The sequence below is a fragment of the Vigna unguiculata genome, chromosome 9 (assembly GCF_004118075.2).
Source record: "Vigna unguiculata cultivar IT97K-499-35 chromosome 9, ASM411807v1, whole genome shotgun sequence".
NCBI classification, from domain to species: domain Eukaryota; kingdom Viridiplantae; phylum Streptophyta; class Magnoliopsida; order Fabales; family Fabaceae; genus Vigna; species Vigna unguiculata.
In genome coordinates, this window is record NC_040287.1 from 3,379,366 (window position 1) to 3,402,036 (window position 22,671).

Genomic DNA, 22,671 nt, shown 5'->3' on the forward strand with positions numbered 1-22,671 from the left:
GACTTGCAGAGGCTCCTTCTAGCTGTCAAAACGTCTTCTTCTTCCCCATGCCATGTGCTTCTGCATGGACCACCACCACCCTCATCTTCTTTACCTTTTCCCTCACTCAAAATCCACCAACAATGCATCAAATTTCCACTCTATACATCTTTTACTGTCTAATTATAGAGTGTTAGAAGTTACTGTTTTTCACATCCATTTCAAGCCAAAAGACACTTCTTGTTGTTATCCTGGAAGAAAAAAGTTGTCATTCACATGCACCGGACTTAGCTCAGAATCTGTCGTTTCCACGTACAAGACATGTAACAAAAATCTATCCACACTTAACAAATATCTATATCAACACTTCCACTCATATATAACAGAACTAAATCTCCCACCTTAGCCACTCCGATATAACACACAGACAACCTCATCAAGAACAACAATGAAGATAGTTCTGAGCATCATCTTCTTGAGTTTATTCTCTCTCTCCCACGCTTCTGTGGTAGATTTCTGCGTGGCAGATTTCACAGCTCCCAATGGCCCTGCAGGCTACTCATGCAAGAACCCTGCACACGTGACAGCGAATGACTTTGCCTACTCTGGCCTCGCCACTGCTGGCAACACCTCAAACATCATCAAAGCTGCAGTGACTCCAGCATTTGATGCTCAGTTCCCCGGCGTCAATGGCCTCGGCATTTCTGCCGCACGTTTGGACTTGGCACCAGATGGGGTTATCCCACTCCACACACACCCTGGAGCCTCAGAACTGTTGGTGGTTGTGGAAGGTCAAATCTGTGCTGGATTCGTTGATTCCGGCAACAATGTCTACCTCAAAACCCTCGAAAAGGGTGACATCATGGTTTTCCCTCAGGGCTTGCTGCACTTCCAAATCAACTCTGGTAACTCCCAGGCTTTAGCTTTTGTGAGCTTCAGCAGTGCCAACCCTGGCCTCCAGATTCTCGACTTCGCTTTGTTCAAGAGTGACTTCCCCACTGAACTCATCACCCAGACCACTTTCATTGATGCTGCTGTCGTCAAGAAGCTCAAGGCTGTTCTTGGAGGCTCAGGTTAAATTGAACAATCCATGAAAAAAACATAGGAGTATGTACTCAAGGGTTTGTGTCATTTTTGTTAAAATTTAATTATTTGTGTGATTTTCGTCTTGGATGTAGCGTGCTTGCATGCATGTAAACGCATGCACGAGGTTCTTCTTCTTCTTCTTCTTTAGTAACCAGACCACCTGTGATTTGGTTTTGGTTATATTAATGTTAATTTCTTCTTGTCATGTCAAGTACTTTAAGCTTCTTTGAGGCCGGTGACTAAGCACTTCAGAAATTTGTGCTACAAGATGAATAAATGTTTGATATTTCTATCACAAACAAACCAAGATCTTAAATCCTACAAGATCTTGTACCTTAGTTATTAACTAATATTTTTCTTCTTCTTTTTTTTAGAGGTAAATAGAAAGAATTTTCTAAAAATTACATTATATAATTAATTGTGTAAGCTAAAAGTAATAATAAAATGATATTTCTTTGTAACGTCTTGCTTACTTATTATGATGAAATATTTTAAAATTTAGTTAAAAGAGAGTTAAACGTAATTCAATTTGAATGAAATTAGTATAAAACAATTTGTTTATCTCATTTTCTATTTCTTATGTAGATGGTGTATCTTGTTTAAATCCTTATACAAAAGTCTTACAAGAAGCTATTTAAATAATTTATAAACCTTAGGAAACACTGATTAGATTATGTACAAATAAATTGCGAAAAACTTTATAATTCTATTAAACCCTTTTTAAAATTAATGTTATTTTATTCTTAAATATAAATCATTAATGAAGTCACTTAAAAAAACATATTCTAAAATACTCATAATATTTACTAGTGAACCTTTCTTTTTAAAGGGACTAAACCTATCTGAAGAAAATGTGAATACAAAATGTATTGTATTATTTGCTTATCTAAAACGGTTATATTTTATTATAACTCTGAATATTTTGCAAAAGTTTACCATCAATTTTGTGTTTTGTTCCTTTCTAATTATGTGTCAATAATTTTGCGTTGAATTACATTTTTCAATCCAATAATAAATTTTTGTTATAAAAGAATTGTTGAATTAAAAATTATGGAATGATATAATAATCTAGGTATATTATATGATTTAAACCATTGAGTTTTACCTTTATATTAAACATATCATGTGCTTTTTTTGTGTGAAATTTTAACGATAAAAAATATCAAATTATTTATAATTTATGTATATTTTAAAAATAAATATTATGTTAATATTGATGTATGAATGAAATGAAGATATAAAATGCAAATATTTGACAGGCAACAGTAACAATTTTATATAGGAAAATGACTCATAACATATAACAAGTAATACACCCATATACAAAAGTTTAAATTTTAACAACATTTGAGTATATATATATATATATATATTTTTTTTTTTTTTATAATTTTTTTTTCACAGTGGACATACCAATTATTATTATGTGTAAAGTATCATGGATGATCTCATTCCAATTAATTAATACTTATAAATTAAACATATAGTAAGCTATATAAAGTTGGCATCAAGCTGTAAATGATTGGATGAGAGAGAAGCTTCAACATGATTTTGACAATTATATTCTGCCAAGAAAATTAAAAAAAGTAATGTATTTTTAAAAGAAGAACTCGTGAGTTAAGAAACTTGTGAAAGCCACTTGAAAATTAATCCATTTCCTTTTCCTTCTGTTATAGTTTTTTTTTTCTTTATCTTTCCACTTATATAGTAAAATATTATATTTAACGTTGTACAATAAATTATGACAACTTGAACAGATTTAAATTAGTATATTTTGAAGAGAACATTTCAAACTTAAGCCCACCACCATAGATTTTTCTTGAGGAATAAAAAAGGATATTTGATTTTAATGCTTTGATTCACCATTAATTTGAAGCCTGAATTCATGTGCAACTGTTATAATAAAAAAGGATATCTGAATTGAAGCTTATCATTCATTCATCAAACTCTTAAAATTGAAAGAGGTTAAAAAGGAAAAATAACCAAATGAGGATAAGAATATATGCCAAAAATAAAAGGGGATAAGAAAAAGGTAGAAAATTAGGAGAAAAAAAGAGGAGCATGAGGCAGAGCCAGCCAGGTAAGCATAATGCAGGTTGGCAAATGGAGTTTTTGGGTTTCTCTCTCTATTTTGGGGGAAGAGAGAGAGAGAGAAACGGAGGAAATGACAGACTGGCAACAAGGAGGGTAAGCACTCTCTGTCTCTGTGTCTATATAAATATATATAAATTTGTTTTGTTAATTCATCAAATTTTAGTGTTTGTAGTTGTGATAGGACGACCCTTTGGTATTTGGATCTTCAAGAAAAAGAGACACTTGGGATTGAGTCACCATGAGTCTCTTCGGTCTTGGAAACAGGTTCTTCATTTCACATCCTCTCCTATTTCTTCTGATTGATATTTTCATCATGATTCTGTGATTTTTTTTTTTGTAAAAAAATTGTCTTTTTATGTGTTCTCGTTATACCCTTTTGAGGATGAGCTTGGATTTTGATTTTGAGGCTGCTCTTGATTTGTTTTAAGATGTGTTTTTATACCCTTTGTTTGATCTTAGAGTTTTCTTAATCTGTTTGTACGTAAATTGTCTTCTGTGTTCTGTAAATGGGATGGTTGATCATCTGATAGATAAAACTATAACAGACATCATGATTACTGATTATGTTAATAACATGGCTATGAAATTTATATGCTTTAATTTCATTATTGCTTTTATTATATTATACAGTGGTGGTTTGCCACATTCTGAAGGTGAAAGTAGGAATTGATCAAGCTATTCACGACAGAGAATTCAAATAGGTATCTAATTAAAGTAATAAGGGATGTTTAGATCAGAGGATAGAGGAGGATGAAAAATATAGTCTTCCATTATTGGGGGAGAGGCAAAATTGCAAGGAAGGAATTTTAGCCCTTTACATATTTTGAACCGAACAAGGGGTGAAATTCCTGATATAACAAATGTTTCTAAACTGAGTGATATTACTAGGTTTTGTTCTGGCAGAAATTTGGTCATACTTGAATTTGTGGGACATGGATTCTTTTTGAGTTTTAGTTGCTTCTGGTTTGAATCCATACGCATTTATTGGGTGTAGATCACTGATATAAACCATTATATGACAAAAATTGCTCCAATCTGCAACTTTTTCTGAAAGTGAAATGATTGTCTCTTTTTATGTTATTGTCTCAGTGTTGTGGTGTACTTTTGTTTTGTTTCTATAAATGACTACTCATGCAATCAAACTTTGATCCATGCAGAAACCAAAAAACTTTTCGTCCAAAAAAGAGTGCCCCATCGGGAAGTAAGGTTGGTACTTTTACATGTCGAATGGTTACTTCTGCATTTTGTTTATGGTTAATGTTCAACCAATTGAACCTTCTATGCATTTTCGTTATAAAATGTAGGGTGCTCAACTTCAAAAACACATCGATGCCACGTTGGGTAGTGGAAACTTGAGGGAAGCAGTTAAACTGCCTCCTGGTGAAGATATCAACGAGTGGCTAGCTGTAAACAGTAAGAATCTTTCATATTTGGCTCTTTGCAGATAGTACTCTAGTTTCTAACTATAAATTGACAGTGCTTGGTGTTTTATTTATGCATCATTGGTGATTATATTTCATGGGAAAGTTGAGAAATTTTGCACATTGTTATTTATATTTTGTTTCTATGTGCAGCTGTTGACTTCTTTAATCAAGTGAATATCCTGTTTGGTACACTTACTGAATTCTGCACAGCAAATAACTGCCCTACAATGTCTGCAGGACCAAAGTATTGTTCATCCTTCAACCAACTCTTCTTAATTTACTTACATAGCATTTTTGCAGCTAGATTAGACAGGCTACTATGTTTATCTTTTTTGAACATTTTGAATGTTTGAGAATGAGTAGTTTGGAGTTATGAAGATTCATGTCTTGAATGTGCAGTTCATAGCTAAATACATTTTCTAAGATGATTTATAGAGTTATATGCATAGGAGGGATAAAAGGAAACAGATTTCAACCAAGAGCATACCATGTTCCTTGAGACTGCAGCACCCTTTTTCACATTTTCTATGCCATTTTTCCTTAACCTTTTCATGGTCTAGTTAGTCAATTATCCATAGCTTCATATCCTAAAATGGAGAATCTAAATCATCGTAAACAACATTATTTTACATATATATTACACATTTATTTAATGTAAAAATTATTAACTCTACAGGTATGAGTATAGATGGGCTGATGGTGTTACTATAAAGAAACCAATAGAGGTGTCTGCTCCAAAATATGTTGAGTACTTGATGGATTGGATTGAATCTCAACTAGATGATGAAACAATATTCCCTCAAAGATTGGGTATGTTGAACATATTGATAAAGCTAATGGTTCAGTTAGCTGAATTTTCTAGACTGTTATTCACTAGTTTTCTGAATTTTCTGCATCATAACACACTTTTTATTAATTTCTGCAGGGGCTCCCTTTCCATCTAATTTCCGAGATGTTGTCAAGACAATCTTCAAGCGATTATTCCGTGTATATGCTCACATTTACCATTCTCATTTTCAGAAGATAGTGAGTTTGAAAGAAGAAGCTCACCTTAATACTTGCTTCAAGCACTTTGTTTTGTTTACTTGGGTAAGTGAGTTACAAATGAATTTAGATTCTCTACTGGATTTTTTTTGTTGTTGTTGATTATATGCCGTGCTTTCAAAATACACAGGTGGATACTGATTTTGATGTTTTAAAATATATTATAAAGAAATTTAATACATCAACACTAGTATATTTAATGCTTAAAGAAATTTAATACATCAACACTAGTATATTTAATGCTCAGCAGATGACATTACGTAAAAACTCAGCAAAATACACATGTGGATACTGATTTTGATGTTTTAAAATATATTATAAAGAAATTTAATACATCAACACTAGTATATTTAATGCTCAGCAGATGACATTACGTAAAAACTCAGCAGAGTATCTGGACTGTTACAAAGATAGAGAAAAATTCATTGCTACACTTAATTCTTCCTGTTTTGCCTTGTGACTTAGATTTTGTGGCTGATATGGTGTATTGTGTTGCAGGAATTCCGTTTGATCGACAAAGCAGAGTTGGCACCTCTTGAGGACCTTGTTGAATCTATTATTCAGTTATAGTGTTATTGATGTTTTCTTCCATAGTTTTTTGGGAGGTTAAACACTGGAATCTTGGCCATACAATTTTTGTGCCATTGTAAAAATACTTGCTAAATGAAAAGTCTTTTTTCAACCCCTTGTATTATTCTCTAACAGATGTTTTCAAGTCCTTTATATTATTCTTCCCCACTATCATATTAATAACACCATGGAAATATTATTTCTAAGGAAAAAGGCATATATCCATCGTAAGTATTGTTTGTGTCGTTTTAGTTTTATTTTATTAATAAACATCGATATCTAAATCAACTTTGATTATTAAGATTATCGATGTAACGCTTTAAATCTGAAGTTATGTTTGGTAGAATTAATCCAGAAAGGTAATTAACAACAACAAAAAAATGTTTGGTAAAACTAATTCGTTAGTTAGTTGAAAGTTGCAGAATAAAAAGTGAAAATACCACTACTTATTAATTCAAATCTTAATATTCGCTAATTACATATTTTTTGAAATTATAACTTATAAATTTTTAATTTTTTATAATATACAAAATTTGTATGAATTAAATTTCAAGTATTATTGTGAATTTTTTTATTGTAATATAAAATAGTTACCATTTCTCAACAACAAAAAAAAAAGCTCTCACTACCATTTTCATATTAAAAATTTTAATTGCATTTTCTAGTGATTTTGTGTATACAGAATTACTTTATTTTATCATGAAGATATATGTTAAATACTAAACATACCAAAATTTATGATGAAAATAAAACTCGAGTCATAAAGAAGTTATATGATTAAAGCTGAAGTTTTATATTCCTATCCTCTTCTTTAATTATAATAGAATGAATTTGTTTGCGTTCTCAACTTCTCCATTGGTTTGAACATGTTCTACAAAGTTTGTCTTTTGTGTCTAACTCCAAGACCTTGGTAGAAATATGCTAGGCTCACTAAATTGTTAACCATTATCTTTTATGCCTGTATTGGAATACCAACAAATGATGTTTTTCCATGACTTTTAATTCCGCTAAATTGTATCAAAACCCTAATCATTAGCAGAAAGTTTCTGTTAAAGGGTTAAAAAATTTGCAGCATTAAAGTCTCATCAAAGAACACCTCCTTAAAACAATTGCTAGTGCATAAAACCAGAGAATTTTGTACTATTGAATAATGAACTACAACAATACAGCTTATTCAGTCTAGCATCTTTTCATGACATGAAAAGATATTGAATAATTAAAAATCTAAAAATACAAAAAAGAAAAAAAAAAAAAAAAAACCTTTTTCATTAGAAGTGTGACTAAGGATGAGGTTTTTCCCTCAAGGTTTATCATCTGTTGTGAATGGTAGGTATATAGTATACTTGACCTGCTCATGCTTGATCCTTCAATTTGAAATGCAGCAGCAGAATAGCTCAGTTTTTACCACTTTTTCTTGGTCCCATGTAAGCATGTACAACTTCTCAAGCACTCAAGCTTCTGAACAATCACATTCTGCTTTCTCAAGACAGAAGAAGTACTCAAAATAACCTATAAAACAGCCACAATGCCCTGTTCATGCAACTCTCAACATGGCATCATATGAAAGACAACCTTCTGCGAGGTCTTTATCTAATCTTGTTTTGTTTCACATATACAACCTGGCATAGGATTTGCATAAAAACTTTCCTCTAGCTTAGGAAATTCTCCACGCTCCCTAAGGTATGGAGCACCCATTCGCTCTTTGTGAAGTACTTTTACCTTGGACCTGAACTTCTTCCAAGAAATTTTTCCTTCATCCAACTTATCAACCAGTTTAACAAAATTTGCCCTGCACAGCAACAGTTTCACGTTGCAGCAGTAATGTAAATATGAATACATGATCAAACAGTCAATATCTACAAGTAAGAATGAGGGAAGAACATGTTACTTGTCTGGATTGATGGTCTTCTTGAAGTTTTCAAAGCGCCTGTGACCTTGTACTGCTTTTGCCATATTCCCATCATAAGTATAGAGAAATATATCACTCTGAAGTGCAACAATATAGTCTATACCAGCTAACATGTTCTGGTGATTCTTGTAAGGATTCAACTCTTCTTTGGAAGACAGAGAGGAATGAGAGAAAATGTTGGGGAAATCGTCCTCAAGATATTTCATACTTCCTCTACCATACGATTCGCCGGCTACCAAATAAATCCTGGTTTGTGATGGAAAATCCAGTGCTCTGAGCAATAGGGAAGTTTCCCTCGGAGTTAATGGACAACCCCCTGTTAATCTCCTCTCAGTCCCATTAATCTCCTTCTCCTTCCAGTGACCAACTTCATGTCGCATCTGTCGCAGTTCTTCATCTTCCTCTGCAGTCAAATTGTGACTGCAGCCTGTAAATGCGAGCATATCCTTCTCATACCTGTTACAAAAGGGGATAGACCAAATATTAAATTGAATACTTCTAGTCCAGAGAAAAAAATATATTTTATCAGTTCAGATCAACAGAAACTAGCCTCAAATGAAGCGCAAGATAAGGACTTTCATCATTCTGTCGCAATCTGGATATTAATTTGTTTCCAAATTCTTCAATTGGAGAGGAATATTTCAGTGCTCTATAATTTACACGACATCTTAGTTTTTGTATTGAGCTTGGAATTCCATTATTAGCAAGCCTGGAATCAGAATGGGTGAAATAGATCACTTTGTGCTGCTTTAGGAGTGGAAGAACCTCATTCTTGTAATAACTGGTCTGTGAACAAGGAGACTCAATCAATATGGATAGCAAATATGTCTCTCATTTCATAATCTTATTTGATATTCACTTGAACTTGCTACTAAAAAACATCATATGGGTTGCTTGTCTTCCACAAGAATGCAATAAATCAATTAATCAAACATATCATTTTAACTTCAAGAAATAATAGACAATTATGTTGACCTTAGACCAAGATATTGGAGTTTTGGAGAAAGGTTCAGTTTCAGCATAAGCAGGTGGTAATCTCTCAACTACTTCGATATCACCCTTCAGTGTCTCAATAAAATGTTTCCAGTCAAACAAATCCTTGAAGCCACTGCAAACACATCAAAACAAACCAATCAATCCATTTTTCCAATACCACAGTACCAGAGGAGGTAAAAGTAAACCAACCTTGCATCACCCCAGTACGAAGTGTGATCAAGAGAAGGAAGAACAAGTGTTGCCTTCATAATCTTAGCAACAGCGACCATATCACATATCTGCATTCAAAATATATTGACATGTTAGATTATGCTTGTAGCCAGCCTAACTTTTTTCAAATTCATTAGAAACCAACAAATCCAGACCCCAAATCTCATTTGATTCAGGCCACCATTAGCATTTACAAGAATGTAGCCATTGGTCTTTGCATCAAGCTCTGCAAAATAGAATTCAAAAGTTAGCAGAGAGAAATGTCGAAAAATGTATAGCAGAAAATACTTGATATTAAAATAACACACTTTTATGAATTCTTGGCAGGTCTATACATTGCGTGAAATTCTCATAGTTGGGATTAAACCAGATTCCTGATTCCTGAACAAAAAGGAAATGCTAATAAATGAAAAGGAAAATACATCTGAGAATTTATACACAAATAAAACAACATGTGCCGTTCATTCCAAATTCCTTGGAATTTCATTTGACAACCTAACATAATGAACTGAATATAACACACTGAACATGATGAGATATAGGTTAGAGGCTTACTACAGCCATGTCAGTGTGGCTGTCAATCATTCCTGCAGTTACCATCTTGAGAGTTCTTTCAACCTCATTTGCTCCCTCCCTATGTGCATAACCATGAGAGCTTTGATCCATTAGATTTCGATTATTAATGGAGTCAGATAGTTCCTGATAAGAGGGTGAAGTAATTTACTCAGTGTGACCTATCGTATTGTTATTCAACTTAATAACCCTATATTGTCATCAAAGTGAAATTCATCACTGAAGCACTTAAGAAATGCATCATTGAAATTTCATTTCAATAATCTATGATAATTTAAACATTAATATATGCTACCATCAAAGTGAAATTCCAATTATGATGGAAAAACAAAACTAGAAACACTTAAGATCTGCCCTTAATTAAGCTTTGTCCTCGGTTTCTACAATTTGGTGCGCAAAATCTATCATCAACAAATAGCATCACACAAAAGATTTTCAATGACAAGTTTTCCTCTCAGCAAATGTTTAAACCACAAGCATCATCAACTTCATCGCATCATAATAAGATTAAGGCGCGGTATAACTGAAACCTGAACGGATTCACGTGTACTGTGTACTGAAGATCGGAACCACCAGGCAGTGGCACAAATCTTGAGAAGACCCACAAAAAGACACACCCCGCAGAAGAGAAAGAACACCCATTGCCCAAACTTGTTCCTTTTTTCCTTGTGGCTCAAATGATGATTGTGGTGATGGTGAAGATTATTCCTTTTCAAAAGAGACCCTTCAGCAGGAGCCAAGGGGGATCTGGGCGAGTTGATTTGAAGCTCAATTTCATTGATGTTATTGTTGTTGTTGTTCTTGCGTTTGAACGAGTGGGCTCGGCGAGTCATGGAGCCGGAGTAACGCGGGCTGTTGACTCGGTGTGGACCGCCATCCACTGCGGCGGTGCTGTTGCTGCTATTGTGCGCCATGGCACGTTATCACTATTCACACAAAGTGGTTTTGTTGCTGCCACTGATTAAAGTAGCAGTGAGTGTTGGTTTTTTATTCCAGATTGTTCTCTCTCTCTTTTCTTTTCTTCTTGATGCGTGTCTGAATCTGAATAATACGCGGCGCTTAGTCAAGTCTTCATGGTTTACAGTTACTTAGTATCTGTCATTTTCAACCATTTTTTAATGACGGAAAGAGGCAAAACGAAGAAAATTAATCTGTAAAAAATTTAATTCCTAATTTCCTGGTCGATTATGAACTAAAGTCATTATCAGTTAACTTTTATCTCTGATTCATGTCCACAAAACAAAATGTAAGTTCGCTTAGTATTGCCCGAAGGTGTGGTCAATGTTCAAAAATTTAGTTGAGAAAATTCCAACAACCTTTCTCTACTACTTCCTTTTTTTCTTCTTTTAGCTTGATGTTTTCTACCTTGACCATGATCAGTGAAAATGTCTTCTTGCTTTGTAATCTGTTTTTGTTCTGGAAAAAACCTCACTATTTTGCATTTGTGATCTGTGGTACAGGAGAAGTTTTTATCATATCTATTATAATATATAAAAGATATATTTTTTTTACGATAATATTTCAAAATTTTAATTTTACTTTTAAAAATATAATTATTTATTAAATTTTTAAAAATTTATCATTATTTTTACTTTTTTTTCACATTTCAAAATTTTAATTTTAATTTTTATAATATAATTATTTATTAAATTAACTGCTACTTTTGTAAATTTTTATGAAATCGTTATCTCTGTTTTTTTTTCTGTTTATTAACTATTATTTCCTTATCTTTTTTTTCTAGAATATTTTATTTTACTTTTAATAAATATAATTTTATTTTATATATTAACTTAATAACATTATAATATTATTATTTATTAATATAATATCATGTATATATAAAAAATCATAAATACACGTAAACGTATAAATACACGTAAACGTAATAGTGTCTATGTTTACCGTAGAGTAAATAAAGGTGGGAAATTAAGTGTTTAACGTTGGATATCAATATAAATTATATGTAAAGACAAAAAAAAAAAGAGGTTTAACATAAAATTTTGGTCTCTTATCTTAATTTATAATAACTAGTTCGTATGTCTTTGGATTCATCCTATGAGTGTGTTAATTTGCATAGAGAAAAATACCATGAAATCAACCCAACAACTTAGTTGATTTTTGTATTTTTTTTAGATATTTGTTTTCAATTTTTTAGACAGCGTAAAATGATGGGCAATAATGGCTTGAGTTGAGAAAGGAAAATGTCATTTTCTCTAATATTTTACATAAATTTTAGACATATCACAGTGAAAAGAATGTGTCAGTACATTGTTTGTTGACTTGTTCTACTATTTTGTCACAATCAAAACATATTATGTTGACTTGTTCTACTTCTATTCTGTCATAATTAGAATGAAGGTAAATATCATTTTGAAATTTAACAATTTTTTTCATAAATTTTCTATTTTCTATTTTATCTTTTAATTTTCTTTTATAAATACAAAAAGTTGATTTTTTTAATTACTAAATTATCTTTGAAAAAAAAAGCTGTCAACTAGTATAATGATGTCAAAAATATATTTTCTTAAAATGAAACGTAAAACATAGCTTCTACTTACCATAGATGATGGGTTGGCTCATCAAAGAACACAATATAAAAAGTTAATGTTTCAAATTATATGTTATTTATTGTAATAAATCAAATTTAATATTTTATATATAATATAAACTGTTTTAAAGGAATGGATCCGCAGTCTAATGAGGAATATAAACGAGTGAGAAAAGAAAAATATCTTAAAAAAGAACTAAAATAAAAAAAAAGTCTTCAAAGACTTTTAACAAGATCTATTAACCTAAGAAGAGTTTTAAACCTAAAATCCTTCTACAACTCTCAAAATTAAATGAAGACAGTAGACCAATTTATGCATGTAATGCTAGTAAGGAAACTATAACTTAAGCTCCTATAATTATAATAATAATAATAATAATAATAATAATAATAATAATATCCTAAAGTTCTAAAGCTAGACTCATTAAAACTGCTGAAAAATGGTAATAGCATTTTTACTTGTAATATAATAAATACATTCTTTTATTGCAATTGCTTAAAATTAAAAACTAAGTAATAGCTTAAAAAAGAAATGATAGTTAAATCAGTGACATCCATTGACGTGATCTTAGAAAGTGTCAAATAATGAAATAGGTTAACATGAAAAAACAAATAAAATGTTAGTTGAAAATTGTCAAATTCAATAAAATTTCCAGTGTTTTTCAAACGAATATTATAATTCATTAGAAAATATGAAAAAAAAAAGTGAAGCAATTACAATTTTTGTAATTAAAGAAGAAAAAGAAAATATAAAGACTGGTATGGGTTGGCGGGAAAATGTAACGTGAATTCCGGTGAAGTGGTGTGCGAGAGAAGTTTGGGAAAAGTCTTCTCTCTGTTACTGCGGGTCCCACCAATGTTCTAGACTTGCAGAATAAATAGCCTCTCTCACGCCGACAGCACCGTTTTCCCTCCAAATCTCTTCATTTTCCCTCTCACTCTGCTCCAACCACTTTCTCTGGATCTCACTCACATTTTCAGTCACTTCATTTCCACTTCCAAACCCTATTATCGTATTTAGTGCTTCGGATTTCTCATCAAAATGGTTCAAACCAAAACCACAAACCCCTCTAAACCCGACGCCATCCACCCACTCACGCCGGCCCAAACCCGCGAACCTTCCTCCCTTTCCGCCTCTCCCCCTCCTCCCCGCCGCAGCCGCCGCCTCGCCTCTCTCTCCGACGTCTCCCCTGCCGGTAGGGTTTCCACCGCCTCCAACCGCCAGGCCTTTCTCAACTTAAGATCGGGAAAGAGGGTTCTCAAGAGCGATATGACAAACGACGCAGAGGAACAAGGTAATGACGCAAACAATGAAGATGATGACGTTGCAGTGGCGGTTGATGTCAATGTCACCACCAGAGAAACTACCTCAGCCGTCAATGTCAATGTTGTAGCAGATGATTCCGGTGTTAGGGTTTCCACCCGGAGCCGGAAGCGCAAGAGTGACTCAGCCGGTTCCGAACACGAGGAGTTTCTCTACTTAAGGTCGGGAAAGAAGACTTTAAGGAGAACAATCAATTTCGATCCCAAAGAACAAGTTAATAACGCAAATGACGATGATGCTGATAATAGTAATGTTGATGACGATGGTGACGTGGCAGTGGCGGTTGATGGTGACGTGACAACGCCGGAATCCAGAACGGAGAACTCCGGTGTGAATAATGCACCTGCGCGAGTTCGAGAACGTTCTAGAAACTCAAATGCAAGAGAGCGCCGTTCCGGTTTGAGGAGGAATGATCATATGGAGCGCTTCCACGACATTGCGCGGGAAAATGCGTCACGGTTTGCTTTCTTCGCACCGGAAGAGGAAGATGGTGACCGGTCGCCGCCGGTTCCCGAAGCGGCGCATGAGGAAATTGAGGACTGGCCTGGTCCTTTCTCTACGGCTATGAAAATCATCAGAGACCGAGGGATGAATCTTCAGAACGCTCAAACAAGTTCGCAGACGAACTTGTGTGAGTCTATTAAGTGGGTTCCCAAGGCGAAGAAGGGGGATGTGGGCGTTTTATCGGTTCCTTCGTTGCAAGACATGTGCTTTAAGATTCTTGTGAAGAATGTTGACGCGATTGCATCGCTCGAGAGTGTGCCTGATGCACTGAGACACCGGCTTAGCCAGTTGCTCTGTGACTCGAGGAGAATTAATGGTCACTTTCTAGAGCTTCTTGTGCGTGGAACTCCCACGGAGATTCGGTTAAGGGACTGCTCGTGGTTGACCGAGGAACAGTTTACCGAGTGTTTTCGAACGTGTAACACGGAGAATTTGTTGGTATGTGGTCTAAGATATTTGATGGCTTTTGGTATTACTTGCTATTTTTGGTGCATATGAAACTGGAGTGTTGAATTTTATAAGCTACTATTGTTGCCTGATTATCACGAAGTTAACTGGTTTTTTTGTTTCTATTCTTGTTGGAGGTATGTGGGTTGATATTTAAGGTAAGATATTATTATTTAAGATGGTTGTATGATACAAGAAATCTGATTAAACGGTACCTGTATTTAGCTTTACAGCATTTTGTTCATTGTATGATCTATGGACTGCATTGTCTACTGTATGTTCATGTTTTTCTACTGAATGGCACTTTATATATGTAGGTGTAATTTAACATGGTTTTCCTTTGCTTGATTTTGATTTGTATTTAGTGGCTGAAATTGATTACCCCTTTATGTGCCCGGGTTTGTTACTAGTACCAGTACTAGTACTATTACGTGTATTTGAATTTCTTTTTATACATGTTAAGCAACACTTCTTCGACGTAGACGGAAAAGAGAGGATGAGGTGACTGTCCTGAAGCTAGTACAATATTATTTTTGTCGTCGAGAATCTAATCTAGGTCCTTTGATTTGAATTTAAGAGAGGAATTTCTAATATTTTTGTTTTCCTTTTGAAATCTTCATTAAAATTGTGTGATATACACTTGTATATTTTGATTGTTCTTTGTTAGATGAACGAATATATTAGACGAGAAGGGTTTAAGAATAAATGCATTAAGGAGAGATTTTTGGTAGATGCATTATACGTTCTTTTCTTGCTATGCTCAATTTTAATTGTGTATTTTCTAGCTTACAGTTTTTTTTTTTGTTCTCTTTCTGAAATTTGATTAGCTTCTTTGTCGGCTTTTGTTTTTCAATTCCTATATTAACCAACATCTAGTTGTTTATTTACTTGTGTTGTAGGTACTGCAACTTGACCAGTGTGGGAGATGTTTGCCTGATTTTGTAATAGTTGCTACTTTGGCACGGTCACCTAGGAATTTGGATAGGTTGACTACTCTATCACTCCGTGGTGCATGCCGACTTTCAGATGGAGGTTTGCGTGCGCTGGTTTCTTCAGCTCCTGCACTTAGATCGATAAATCTAAGCCAGTGCTCCCTTCTCACATCTGCTAGTATATATATTTTGGCTGAATCTTTAAGATATCTTCTGAAAGAGTTGTTCCTTGATGATTGCCATGGCATTGATGCTGCACTAATTGTGCCAGCACTGATTGAGCTTGAACATTTAGAAGTGTTGTCAGTAGCTGGTATTGAAACTGTTTGTGATGAATTTGTGAAGAATTACATTGTTGCACGTGGCCAAAACATGAAAGAGCTCGTTTTGAAGGACTGTATGTAAGTATCACTGTAGCTATCTGTTTCATGTCGGGAATCTCCTTAAGACGTTCAAGTATTTTCTTTGAATGTTTGGTGATCAAAATTTCAGTTAAAGAAAAAATTAAACCAAATTGGGATGTGATATTAGTTTTGGTTAATTGATCAAGTGTCCAAAACTTGTTGTTAATCATTCTTTGGACATGGTTGAATTGTGAAGCTAGTTAGTTCTATATTTGAAATGGCACAATTTTTTCTGATATAGTAATTTCCGGTTTTTTTCATTTTCAAAAGTTTTGTCCGTTGATATATGTTTCTAATGTGCAGAAACTTGACCGATTCATCAATCAAAGTTATTGTTGAGCATTGTCCGGGATTGCGGGTACTTGATCTTATGAACCTGAACAGATTAACAGATTTATCCATTGGATATCTTACCAATAGTTGCCGCGTACTTCATACCCTGAAGCTTTGCCGAAATCCATTCAGGTGTTTTTTTATTCTTCATTTTCTAGATTTCCTTACCACAAGAGACTTGTGCTACACTCACTTTTGATTGTGCACTTGATTGTTTGTCTATGGTCAATTTAGTCCATGCAAGAATCAAGTCATAGTAGTTCTGAATTTTTAATAGGATTTTTAATGATTATCTTTCGTTCCGATGCCCTAAGCGTTGTTTTGTTTCCCAGAAGTTGAAATTTCGATACTTTTTTCAACATTAACTGTCTTGAAAAACAATTCTCTTTTGTTGACTGATTCCCTACTTGAATACAAGTATTGGTTACAAATATTTCATTTTGTACTCTGATGGAAATAAGGTAGATTCACTGGTATACAGACTTGGCAAGCCATCCATGTGGAAAATGTGGAGCTATAAAGTAGGCTTGGTAGTAAAAGTGTATGGGAGGAAGGGGATAGGTGGTGGACTCAAATCCTAACAAAACTGATTGAAAACTAAAAAAATCCACGTGGAAAACCTATACTAGCCATAGGAAACAACTGAAGAATTGGCTGGATGACAGTGTTGATAGAAAATAATAATGAAACTTGTAAAAGTAATAACTAACCTAATTGCAGATATATTTTGAAAATAAGTTACTGCAGTTTGTGGGCAGAGATTACTCTTCTTTAGGATATCTTTTGTAACAAGTAGATTATCACGTGTTCAGTAATATGTTTTGTATATTAATTTCCGTTGCTCCATGATATTCTGGATTTGAGATTAATTATTCCGTGGTATTGTCATGTATGGTATGTTTGGGTGGATCTCGTTGGGATCGAATAATACTCTGGATTTTGTTGTAGTGATGAAGCAATTGCTGCATTTGTGGAAACCACCGGAGGGTCCCTGAAGGAACTGTCACTTAATAACATCAAGAAGGTACTTTGTCTTCTGGAACTCAATGATTTTATATACAGTTAGGCTTGTTCATACCAATAGTTCTTGAACATTGTGACATACCGGAAGAGGTGCTGTGATTATTAAAAATAACAAACCTACTTTTGAGCTTTAGCAGTAGTCTGCAGAACATGGTTACATGATATATCATCAAGATATCATTTTTTTTCTTATTCAATGCTATTGTCCCTAAATGCATATCATTTGGGTTCTGTTGTAAGTCTAATTTCTGCATTCTAATTCTTTGGTACATCTCTGAGTGCCTCATTTGTTTGATACAGGTTGGTTACCACACAACCTTATCACTTGCAAACCATGCTAAAAATTTGCACTCTCTAGATTTATCTTGGTGCAGAAATTTGACAGATAATGCATTGGGTTTGATTGTGGATAGCTGCTTGGCGCTGAGGTTACTCAAACTTTTTGGATGCACTCAGGTATATGTATATCTCTGATAAATTTATCTAGTTCACTCTTCATCATTCACGGGGGTTTTTATAAAGAAATGTTTTGTGCATTTTTGCAGGTTACAGATGCATTTCTTAATGGTCACTCAAACCTACAGATACAGATAATTGGTTTAAAAATGTCTCCTGTTTTAGAACATGTCAAAGTTCCAGATCCTCATCAGGGTGCTTTGAATTATTCATCAGTCTCTTCGGATTTGGTATAACATTAGTGTCAAAATCAAAAATATGTAGTGGCAGACATTTAGCATAACTAAGCCTACGAAGATATTTGAAGTATGATCTTTTGCCAAGCCTATCATTTTGAGGGTGGAAGATAAGGTAATTTGCATCTAATGTCAATGCCCGAAGTTTCTCAGGATTGGTTTCATCATCAGTCCACGATCTGGAAGATTTTTATAAATGTTTAGTAGCTGGCCTTCTAGGGGCATCACATTATCTGTATATCTGTTAAATCTTAACTAATGCCCAATATTTAATTTTTAATTTTCAGCGTATTTATGCATTTTACAAATTCTCGCATTGTCAAACACAGGCTCTCTCGGTGAGTCATTAAAAGTTCATTTCAAATTTTAAAAAATCTAGGCAAACAGAAGCAAGAGAGTGTATTAGCTCGTCTTTGTAATCTTATTTGTACCATTGCTCTTTTTATTTAATTTTATATAATTTATACATGTTATGTCATGTGTGTTGCCGAACTTGTGCACGGGTTATTTAATTATTTTACTAATTGAATAATTTGAATTATAAATGATTAAATAATTTTAAAACTATTTTATTTTACTCAGAAATGCAATATCATCTTTGATATTTTCTAATATATTTATGTAATGTTTAAATTAAAACATAATTATTAATTTAATAATAGAATTATTTAGAATGTATATACAAATTAAAATTATAAAAATATCTGATTAAACCATAAATTAAATTTTAATATTTTCTCTTTTAAACTCCTATTCACTCACCCTATCTCATCATCCTTCTACATTTCACTCTTTATTCCAAAACTCCAACTTCTCATTTCCTTTCTCAATCTTTTAAAACTCGACCTTTAATTTGTTTTTGTCCTTCTCATCATCCTTCTCATTTCCTTCTCATCATCCTTCTCTTTTTTCTTCAAACTTTAACCTTTAATTTGTTTTTGTCCTCTTAGCCTCACTTTCCTATAATTTTTAGGATTCATTCTTCTATCTTGAAATCCGACACATTGTTGTATTATTTACAGTTTGTACCGTGGGACGTAATTCATAAACACATAATAACCAAAAAAACAACTTCTGAGAGGGAGACAAAAGTAGCATAGATAGAGAGATACAGATGGTAACATTTCTTCCTGACATAAATTAAGTAAATCAGCGCAAAGGAAGGCACTTCAATAGAGAAACAAACTTTTAACCACAAAAAAGAAGAGACTGAGACTCTTGCAATAAAAATCACCCTTTTTGAATCCAATACATCTGAGTTTGTTTCTTAAATTACCCACAAGTTTTCCAATACATATAATTTCAGGAAGAATATATGATACCTATACAAGCTACAGAATTAAATATCCACGCATTGAAAATGAAGGAGAAACAATGAAAATATGTTACCTTAGTTAGGTACAAACATGGACACCTACATGCATTTACATCTTACACCTCTATGATGGTTACAGGAACTACTTAAATTCTGAAATTCACAACTTTTCTGAAGCTATCCTTAGTATTTTATGTCTGTAATCGCAGTAAGTATGTTTCTTCCACCAACTGGGAATTTGCCATTTCAACCATCTGAGAAGAGCATGGAAACTGCCAGTTATTGCTTCTCACAAGTAGAAAAAATTACATCATGAATGAACCATCAATTTCATCCTTAAAAGAATATCCTCTCTCCTAAGTTGTCCTAAAAGTAAAAGATTGCATAAATAATCCTCCAAGTAGTTTTTCAAATATTAAGAAATTCATCAAAATTGATTCTATAAGTAAAATATATCAAAATGGGGACTAAACTCAGATATTTAATAATTGCAGAATAACTTATACAATGTTTTTTATTTCTTGAACCAAGGATATCCTAGACTGGTAGTTGGAAGCTAATTCCTTTTTAGATGCAGAGATCACAAAAGTGAGTCTTATCTCTTCAAACAAAGTCTTTTCATACATAGTCAGATATAGAACACTTCACAATATACTAAGAAACCCAGCTATCAACCAATTTTTTCTTATAACTTATATAGTTCCATTACTTTAGAAGTTAATTGGGATAGAGGTTAATAGTTTGAGGACCACATTAGTAACTTATTCGATCCAATGTAGACGGTGGAAAATGCACATGAACTAGCAATATTACCTCAAAACCCATCTTTTGGTACAATATTTGTGCAGGCCTATTCTTTTTGTCCACATGCACATACACCTGTGTCACTCCTGCTAAATGAATCCAGGAATTGTGAACTTTCAGTCATTTTTTTGGTAAATTACATCAGACAAAGGAAAACTACTCTCACTAAAATGTTTGGTTGTATTACCATTAGATTTTGCAGCTCCAATAGCAAAAGACAACATGTTACTTGCAATTCCCTGGCGCCTAGCTGATTTGATAACGCACAAGTTTGCAATGTAACCATATCTGCTTGGTGGTGTTCTGTTGATGCAGCAAAACAGGGGAGCCTTTACCCGTTCCTGAAGAAATGATCAAGTTGCAGAATGCATCAACACCAATAGTCTAGTAGACAAAGCAACAAAGTGAGATAGAATGTGCAATACCCCAGGATAAGTCTCCCCTTGAAGCAAATATCGGATGTTCAAATCAAGGGTTCCTACAACACTTTTTAATATCGAGTGTTTTGCATTCTTCTGCTCCTTCCTCACCTGTTAAACTTGACTCCAAACACCATAAGTTGAAACATTAAGGACAATCAACCATCAAACTATTAGTGATCTAACAGGTTTCTTCTCATTTTTGTCATTAAATCAGAGCTTTCAAGTATATATTATAACCTAAATTCTAAACTAAACCAGAATCTAAGATGAGGTTGATTTACCGTGATGATGCATGCGCAGCTATCACCGTTTTGCACCTTGCACCGTCTCTTTAATGCATGAAATTCCTAAACAATAGGAAATCCTGTTGAGATTTTTTATGAACTACACTCTAGCTATACAGTACATACACAGCAGTTATATTATATCAACTCCTACCTGCTCAGCAAATTTCCTTTTGTAGTTATCAACATATCTGGATAAAACAGAAGGAAAATCATTTGCACTCATCATCTATTGTGAACAAAAGCCAAAAATTATCTTTAAATCAATGCTAAATATGGGACATGTTAATCTGATTAATTGTCCCTGATTCAAATGTTACTCAATCTGCTAACATGCTTAGTTACACAACACACCATGCTAAAAAGTAAAAGCTGAAGTCAATGAAACCAAAATATGGTTTCACATCCCATGTTTATCACTACTAAAAGATGTCTATAAAAGAACATTTGACCTTTTCCTGATGTGTGTCATGTCATACCTTTCATATGATCGATTCTCCCAGTGACTTTCTGCTCTCAACCATGCTGCTGTCTACCATAAAATTAAACAAAACAAATAAATAAATATTTGAGAAAGATAACAGCATCATAAATTATAGATGACAATACACACACTTCACATTTTTTTTTTTCTGTCATACAAATTATCATAGCATACCCAATACTCTTCATCAAGCACAGCTTCTCGTGCAACAAATTGCCCAAACTCAACCCTATTTACACGACCCAATTCTTGATCCGATGGCTGCAACCGATCAAATTGGAGATCGTTGGAGTTTAAAGTTTCCACTTTGGAAATGGGTGGAGTTGAAAGCTGCCTAGAGAGTTCTTCCTTCTTCTTCATACTATAATCATTATTAATACTATTCTTCTTTGTGGGAGAAAATTTTGAATCCATGGCCCTGTTCATGTCAAACATAAAACACATAAAACATTAGAAGCTAGGAATCATACAATAAAAAAAAATCCCAAACTAAAAAATAAATCAAAAAGAAAATTGAAGCTCACATGGTCCATGAGGAGTTAACTCTCAAGCATTTATAAGGGCTTGGAGACCCATTGAAGAATAAGGTCCCAAATTCAGGTCTATGAATTGGGATAGTTGACATGGGAGACATGTTTCTCTTCCAGATTCAAGGGCTTATGAAAACCCCAAAAGAATGAAAAGAAAGAATCTTTAAGTCCAAGAGTTCAAAAGGAAGAAACCCCTTTTGATGTTTCAATATGGCAGTGATGCAACATGTAAGAGAACTGAAGTGAAAGAGAGAGGTGAAGAATTGTGGTTTCAAATATAGGTTGAAAATTACATGTTTGTGCTTCTTGTTTCTCAAAGTTTGAGAATTGGCATTAGTGGTGAGGAGAGGACAATTTGATGATGCTTCTACGCCAAGGACTCAGTTTTGGATTGATGATGTTATTGGAGGATGTGTGGTGGGGTATGCTATGACTGGAGACTCATGAGTAAGGACAATGGATATGGCTATCCATTTTATTTTTTCTTTTCATGATTAAGATAACACCATTTTTTTCTCCCTTTTTTAATTTTTAGAGATTTTTGTTTTTGGCTATGATTAGATTAGGTGATGATAATTATATCAAGGTTAAGATAAACATGTCACTAAACTTTGTTTTTGTCTCTATCCTTTACCGAATAAAAAAACAATGTTGGAGGACTCAATTTTAATAGAATAAATTAAAAAAAAATAAAACTAAAATAATCAAAGGGATATTCAAGTACCGGAATTCCGATTAAT

At 33.6% G+C, this 22,671-nt stretch overlaps 5 protein-coding genes across 11 annotated transcripts; 3 read left to right on the plus strand and 2 right to left on the minus strand.

Annotated features, from left to right (window-relative positions):
- The first annotated feature begins 367 nt into the window (after positions 1-367).
- LOC114162328 (auxin-binding protein ABP19a-like) lies at positions 368-1,368 on the plus strand. Its single transcript, XM_028046179.1, has one exon. The coding sequence runs from the start codon at positions 428-430 to the stop codon at positions 1,055-1,057; it is 630 nt and encodes a 209-aa protein (XP_027901980.1). The 5' UTR covers positions 368-427; the 3' UTR covers positions 1,058-1,368.
- A 1,662-nt stretch (positions 1,369-3,030) lies between these two features.
- LOC114162282 (MOB kinase activator-like 1A) lies at positions 3,031-6,355 on the plus strand. Of its 2 annotated transcripts, none has more exons than XM_028046111.1 (8): positions 3,031-3,252; positions 3,323-3,423; positions 4,317-4,365; positions 4,464-4,572; positions 4,734-4,827; positions 5,260-5,393; positions 5,509-5,672; positions 6,126-6,355. In XM_028046111.1, the coding sequence occupies exons 2-8, from the start codon at positions 3,398-3,400 to the stop codon at positions 6,195-6,197; spliced, it is 648 nt and encodes a 215-aa protein (XP_027901912.1). In that variant the 5' UTR covers positions 3,031-3,252; positions 3,323-3,397; the 3' UTR covers positions 6,198-6,355. The 2 variants fall into 2 exon arrangements, with proteins under 2 accessions (XP_027901912.1, XP_027901911.1); XM_028046110.1 differs by having other exon boundaries at positions 3,106-3,252; positions 3,332-3,423.
- Positions 6,356-7,306: 951 nt separating this feature from the next.
- Positions 7,307-10,914, minus strand: LOC114164634 (O-fucosyltransferase 35-like). The gene is made up of 9 exons (XM_028049371.1): positions 10,416-10,914; positions 9,868-10,011; positions 9,621-9,693; positions 9,468-9,538; positions 9,292-9,380; positions 9,082-9,214; positions 8,657-8,892; positions 8,086-8,562; positions 7,307-7,986 (listed from the first exon to the last, which is right to left on the minus strand). Exons 1-9 carry the CDS (start codon positions 10,797-10,799, stop codon positions 7,788-7,790), a joined length of 1,806 nt encoding a protein of 601 aa, XP_027905172.1. The 5' UTR covers positions 10,800-10,914; the 3' UTR covers positions 7,307-7,787.
- A 2,205-nt stretch (positions 10,915-13,119) lies between these two features.
- On the plus strand, positions 13,120-18,372 carry LOC114196112. Of its 3 annotated transcripts, none has more exons than XR_003606624.1 (6): positions 13,120-14,699; positions 15,608-16,041; positions 16,348-16,509; positions 17,326-17,401; positions 17,775-17,856; positions 17,946-18,372. XR_003606624.1 is itself a non-coding variant. In XM_028086644.1 (6 exons), the coding sequence occupies exons 1-6, from the start codon at positions 13,476-13,478 to the stop codon at positions 18,090-18,092; spliced, it is 2,199 nt and encodes a 732-aa protein (XP_027942445.1). In that variant the 5' UTR covers positions 13,123-13,475; the 3' UTR covers positions 18,093-18,372. The 3 variants fall into 3 exon arrangements, 1 of the variants encoding a protein (XP_027942445.1); XR_003606623.1 differs by having other exon boundaries at positions 17,759-17,856; positions 17,946-17,979; XM_028086644.1 differs by having other exon boundaries at positions 13,123-14,699; positions 17,701-17,856.
- A 906-nt stretch (positions 18,373-19,278) lies between these two features.
- LOC114164366 lies at positions 19,279-22,368 on the minus strand. 4 transcript variants are annotated; one of them, XM_028049012.1, is made up of 9 exons: positions 21,926-22,368; positions 21,576-21,819; positions 21,397-21,449; positions 21,072-21,108; positions 20,915-20,980; positions 20,637-20,741; positions 20,399-20,552; positions 20,221-20,297; positions 19,279-19,773 (listed from the first exon to the last, which is right to left on the minus strand). In XM_028049012.1, exons 1-9 carry the CDS (start codon positions 22,033-22,035, stop codon positions 19,744-19,746), a joined length of 876 nt encoding a protein of 291 aa, XP_027904813.1. In that variant the 5' UTR covers positions 22,036-22,368; the 3' UTR covers positions 19,279-19,743. The 4 variants fall into 4 exon arrangements, with proteins under 4 accessions (XP_027904813.1, XP_027904812.1, XP_027904810.1 ...); XM_028049011.1 differs by having other exon boundaries at positions 20,221-20,300; XM_028049009.1 differs by having other exon boundaries at positions 19,279-19,661; positions 20,221-20,300; positions 21,926-22,367.
- Positions 22,369-22,671: the final 303 nt, after the last annotated feature.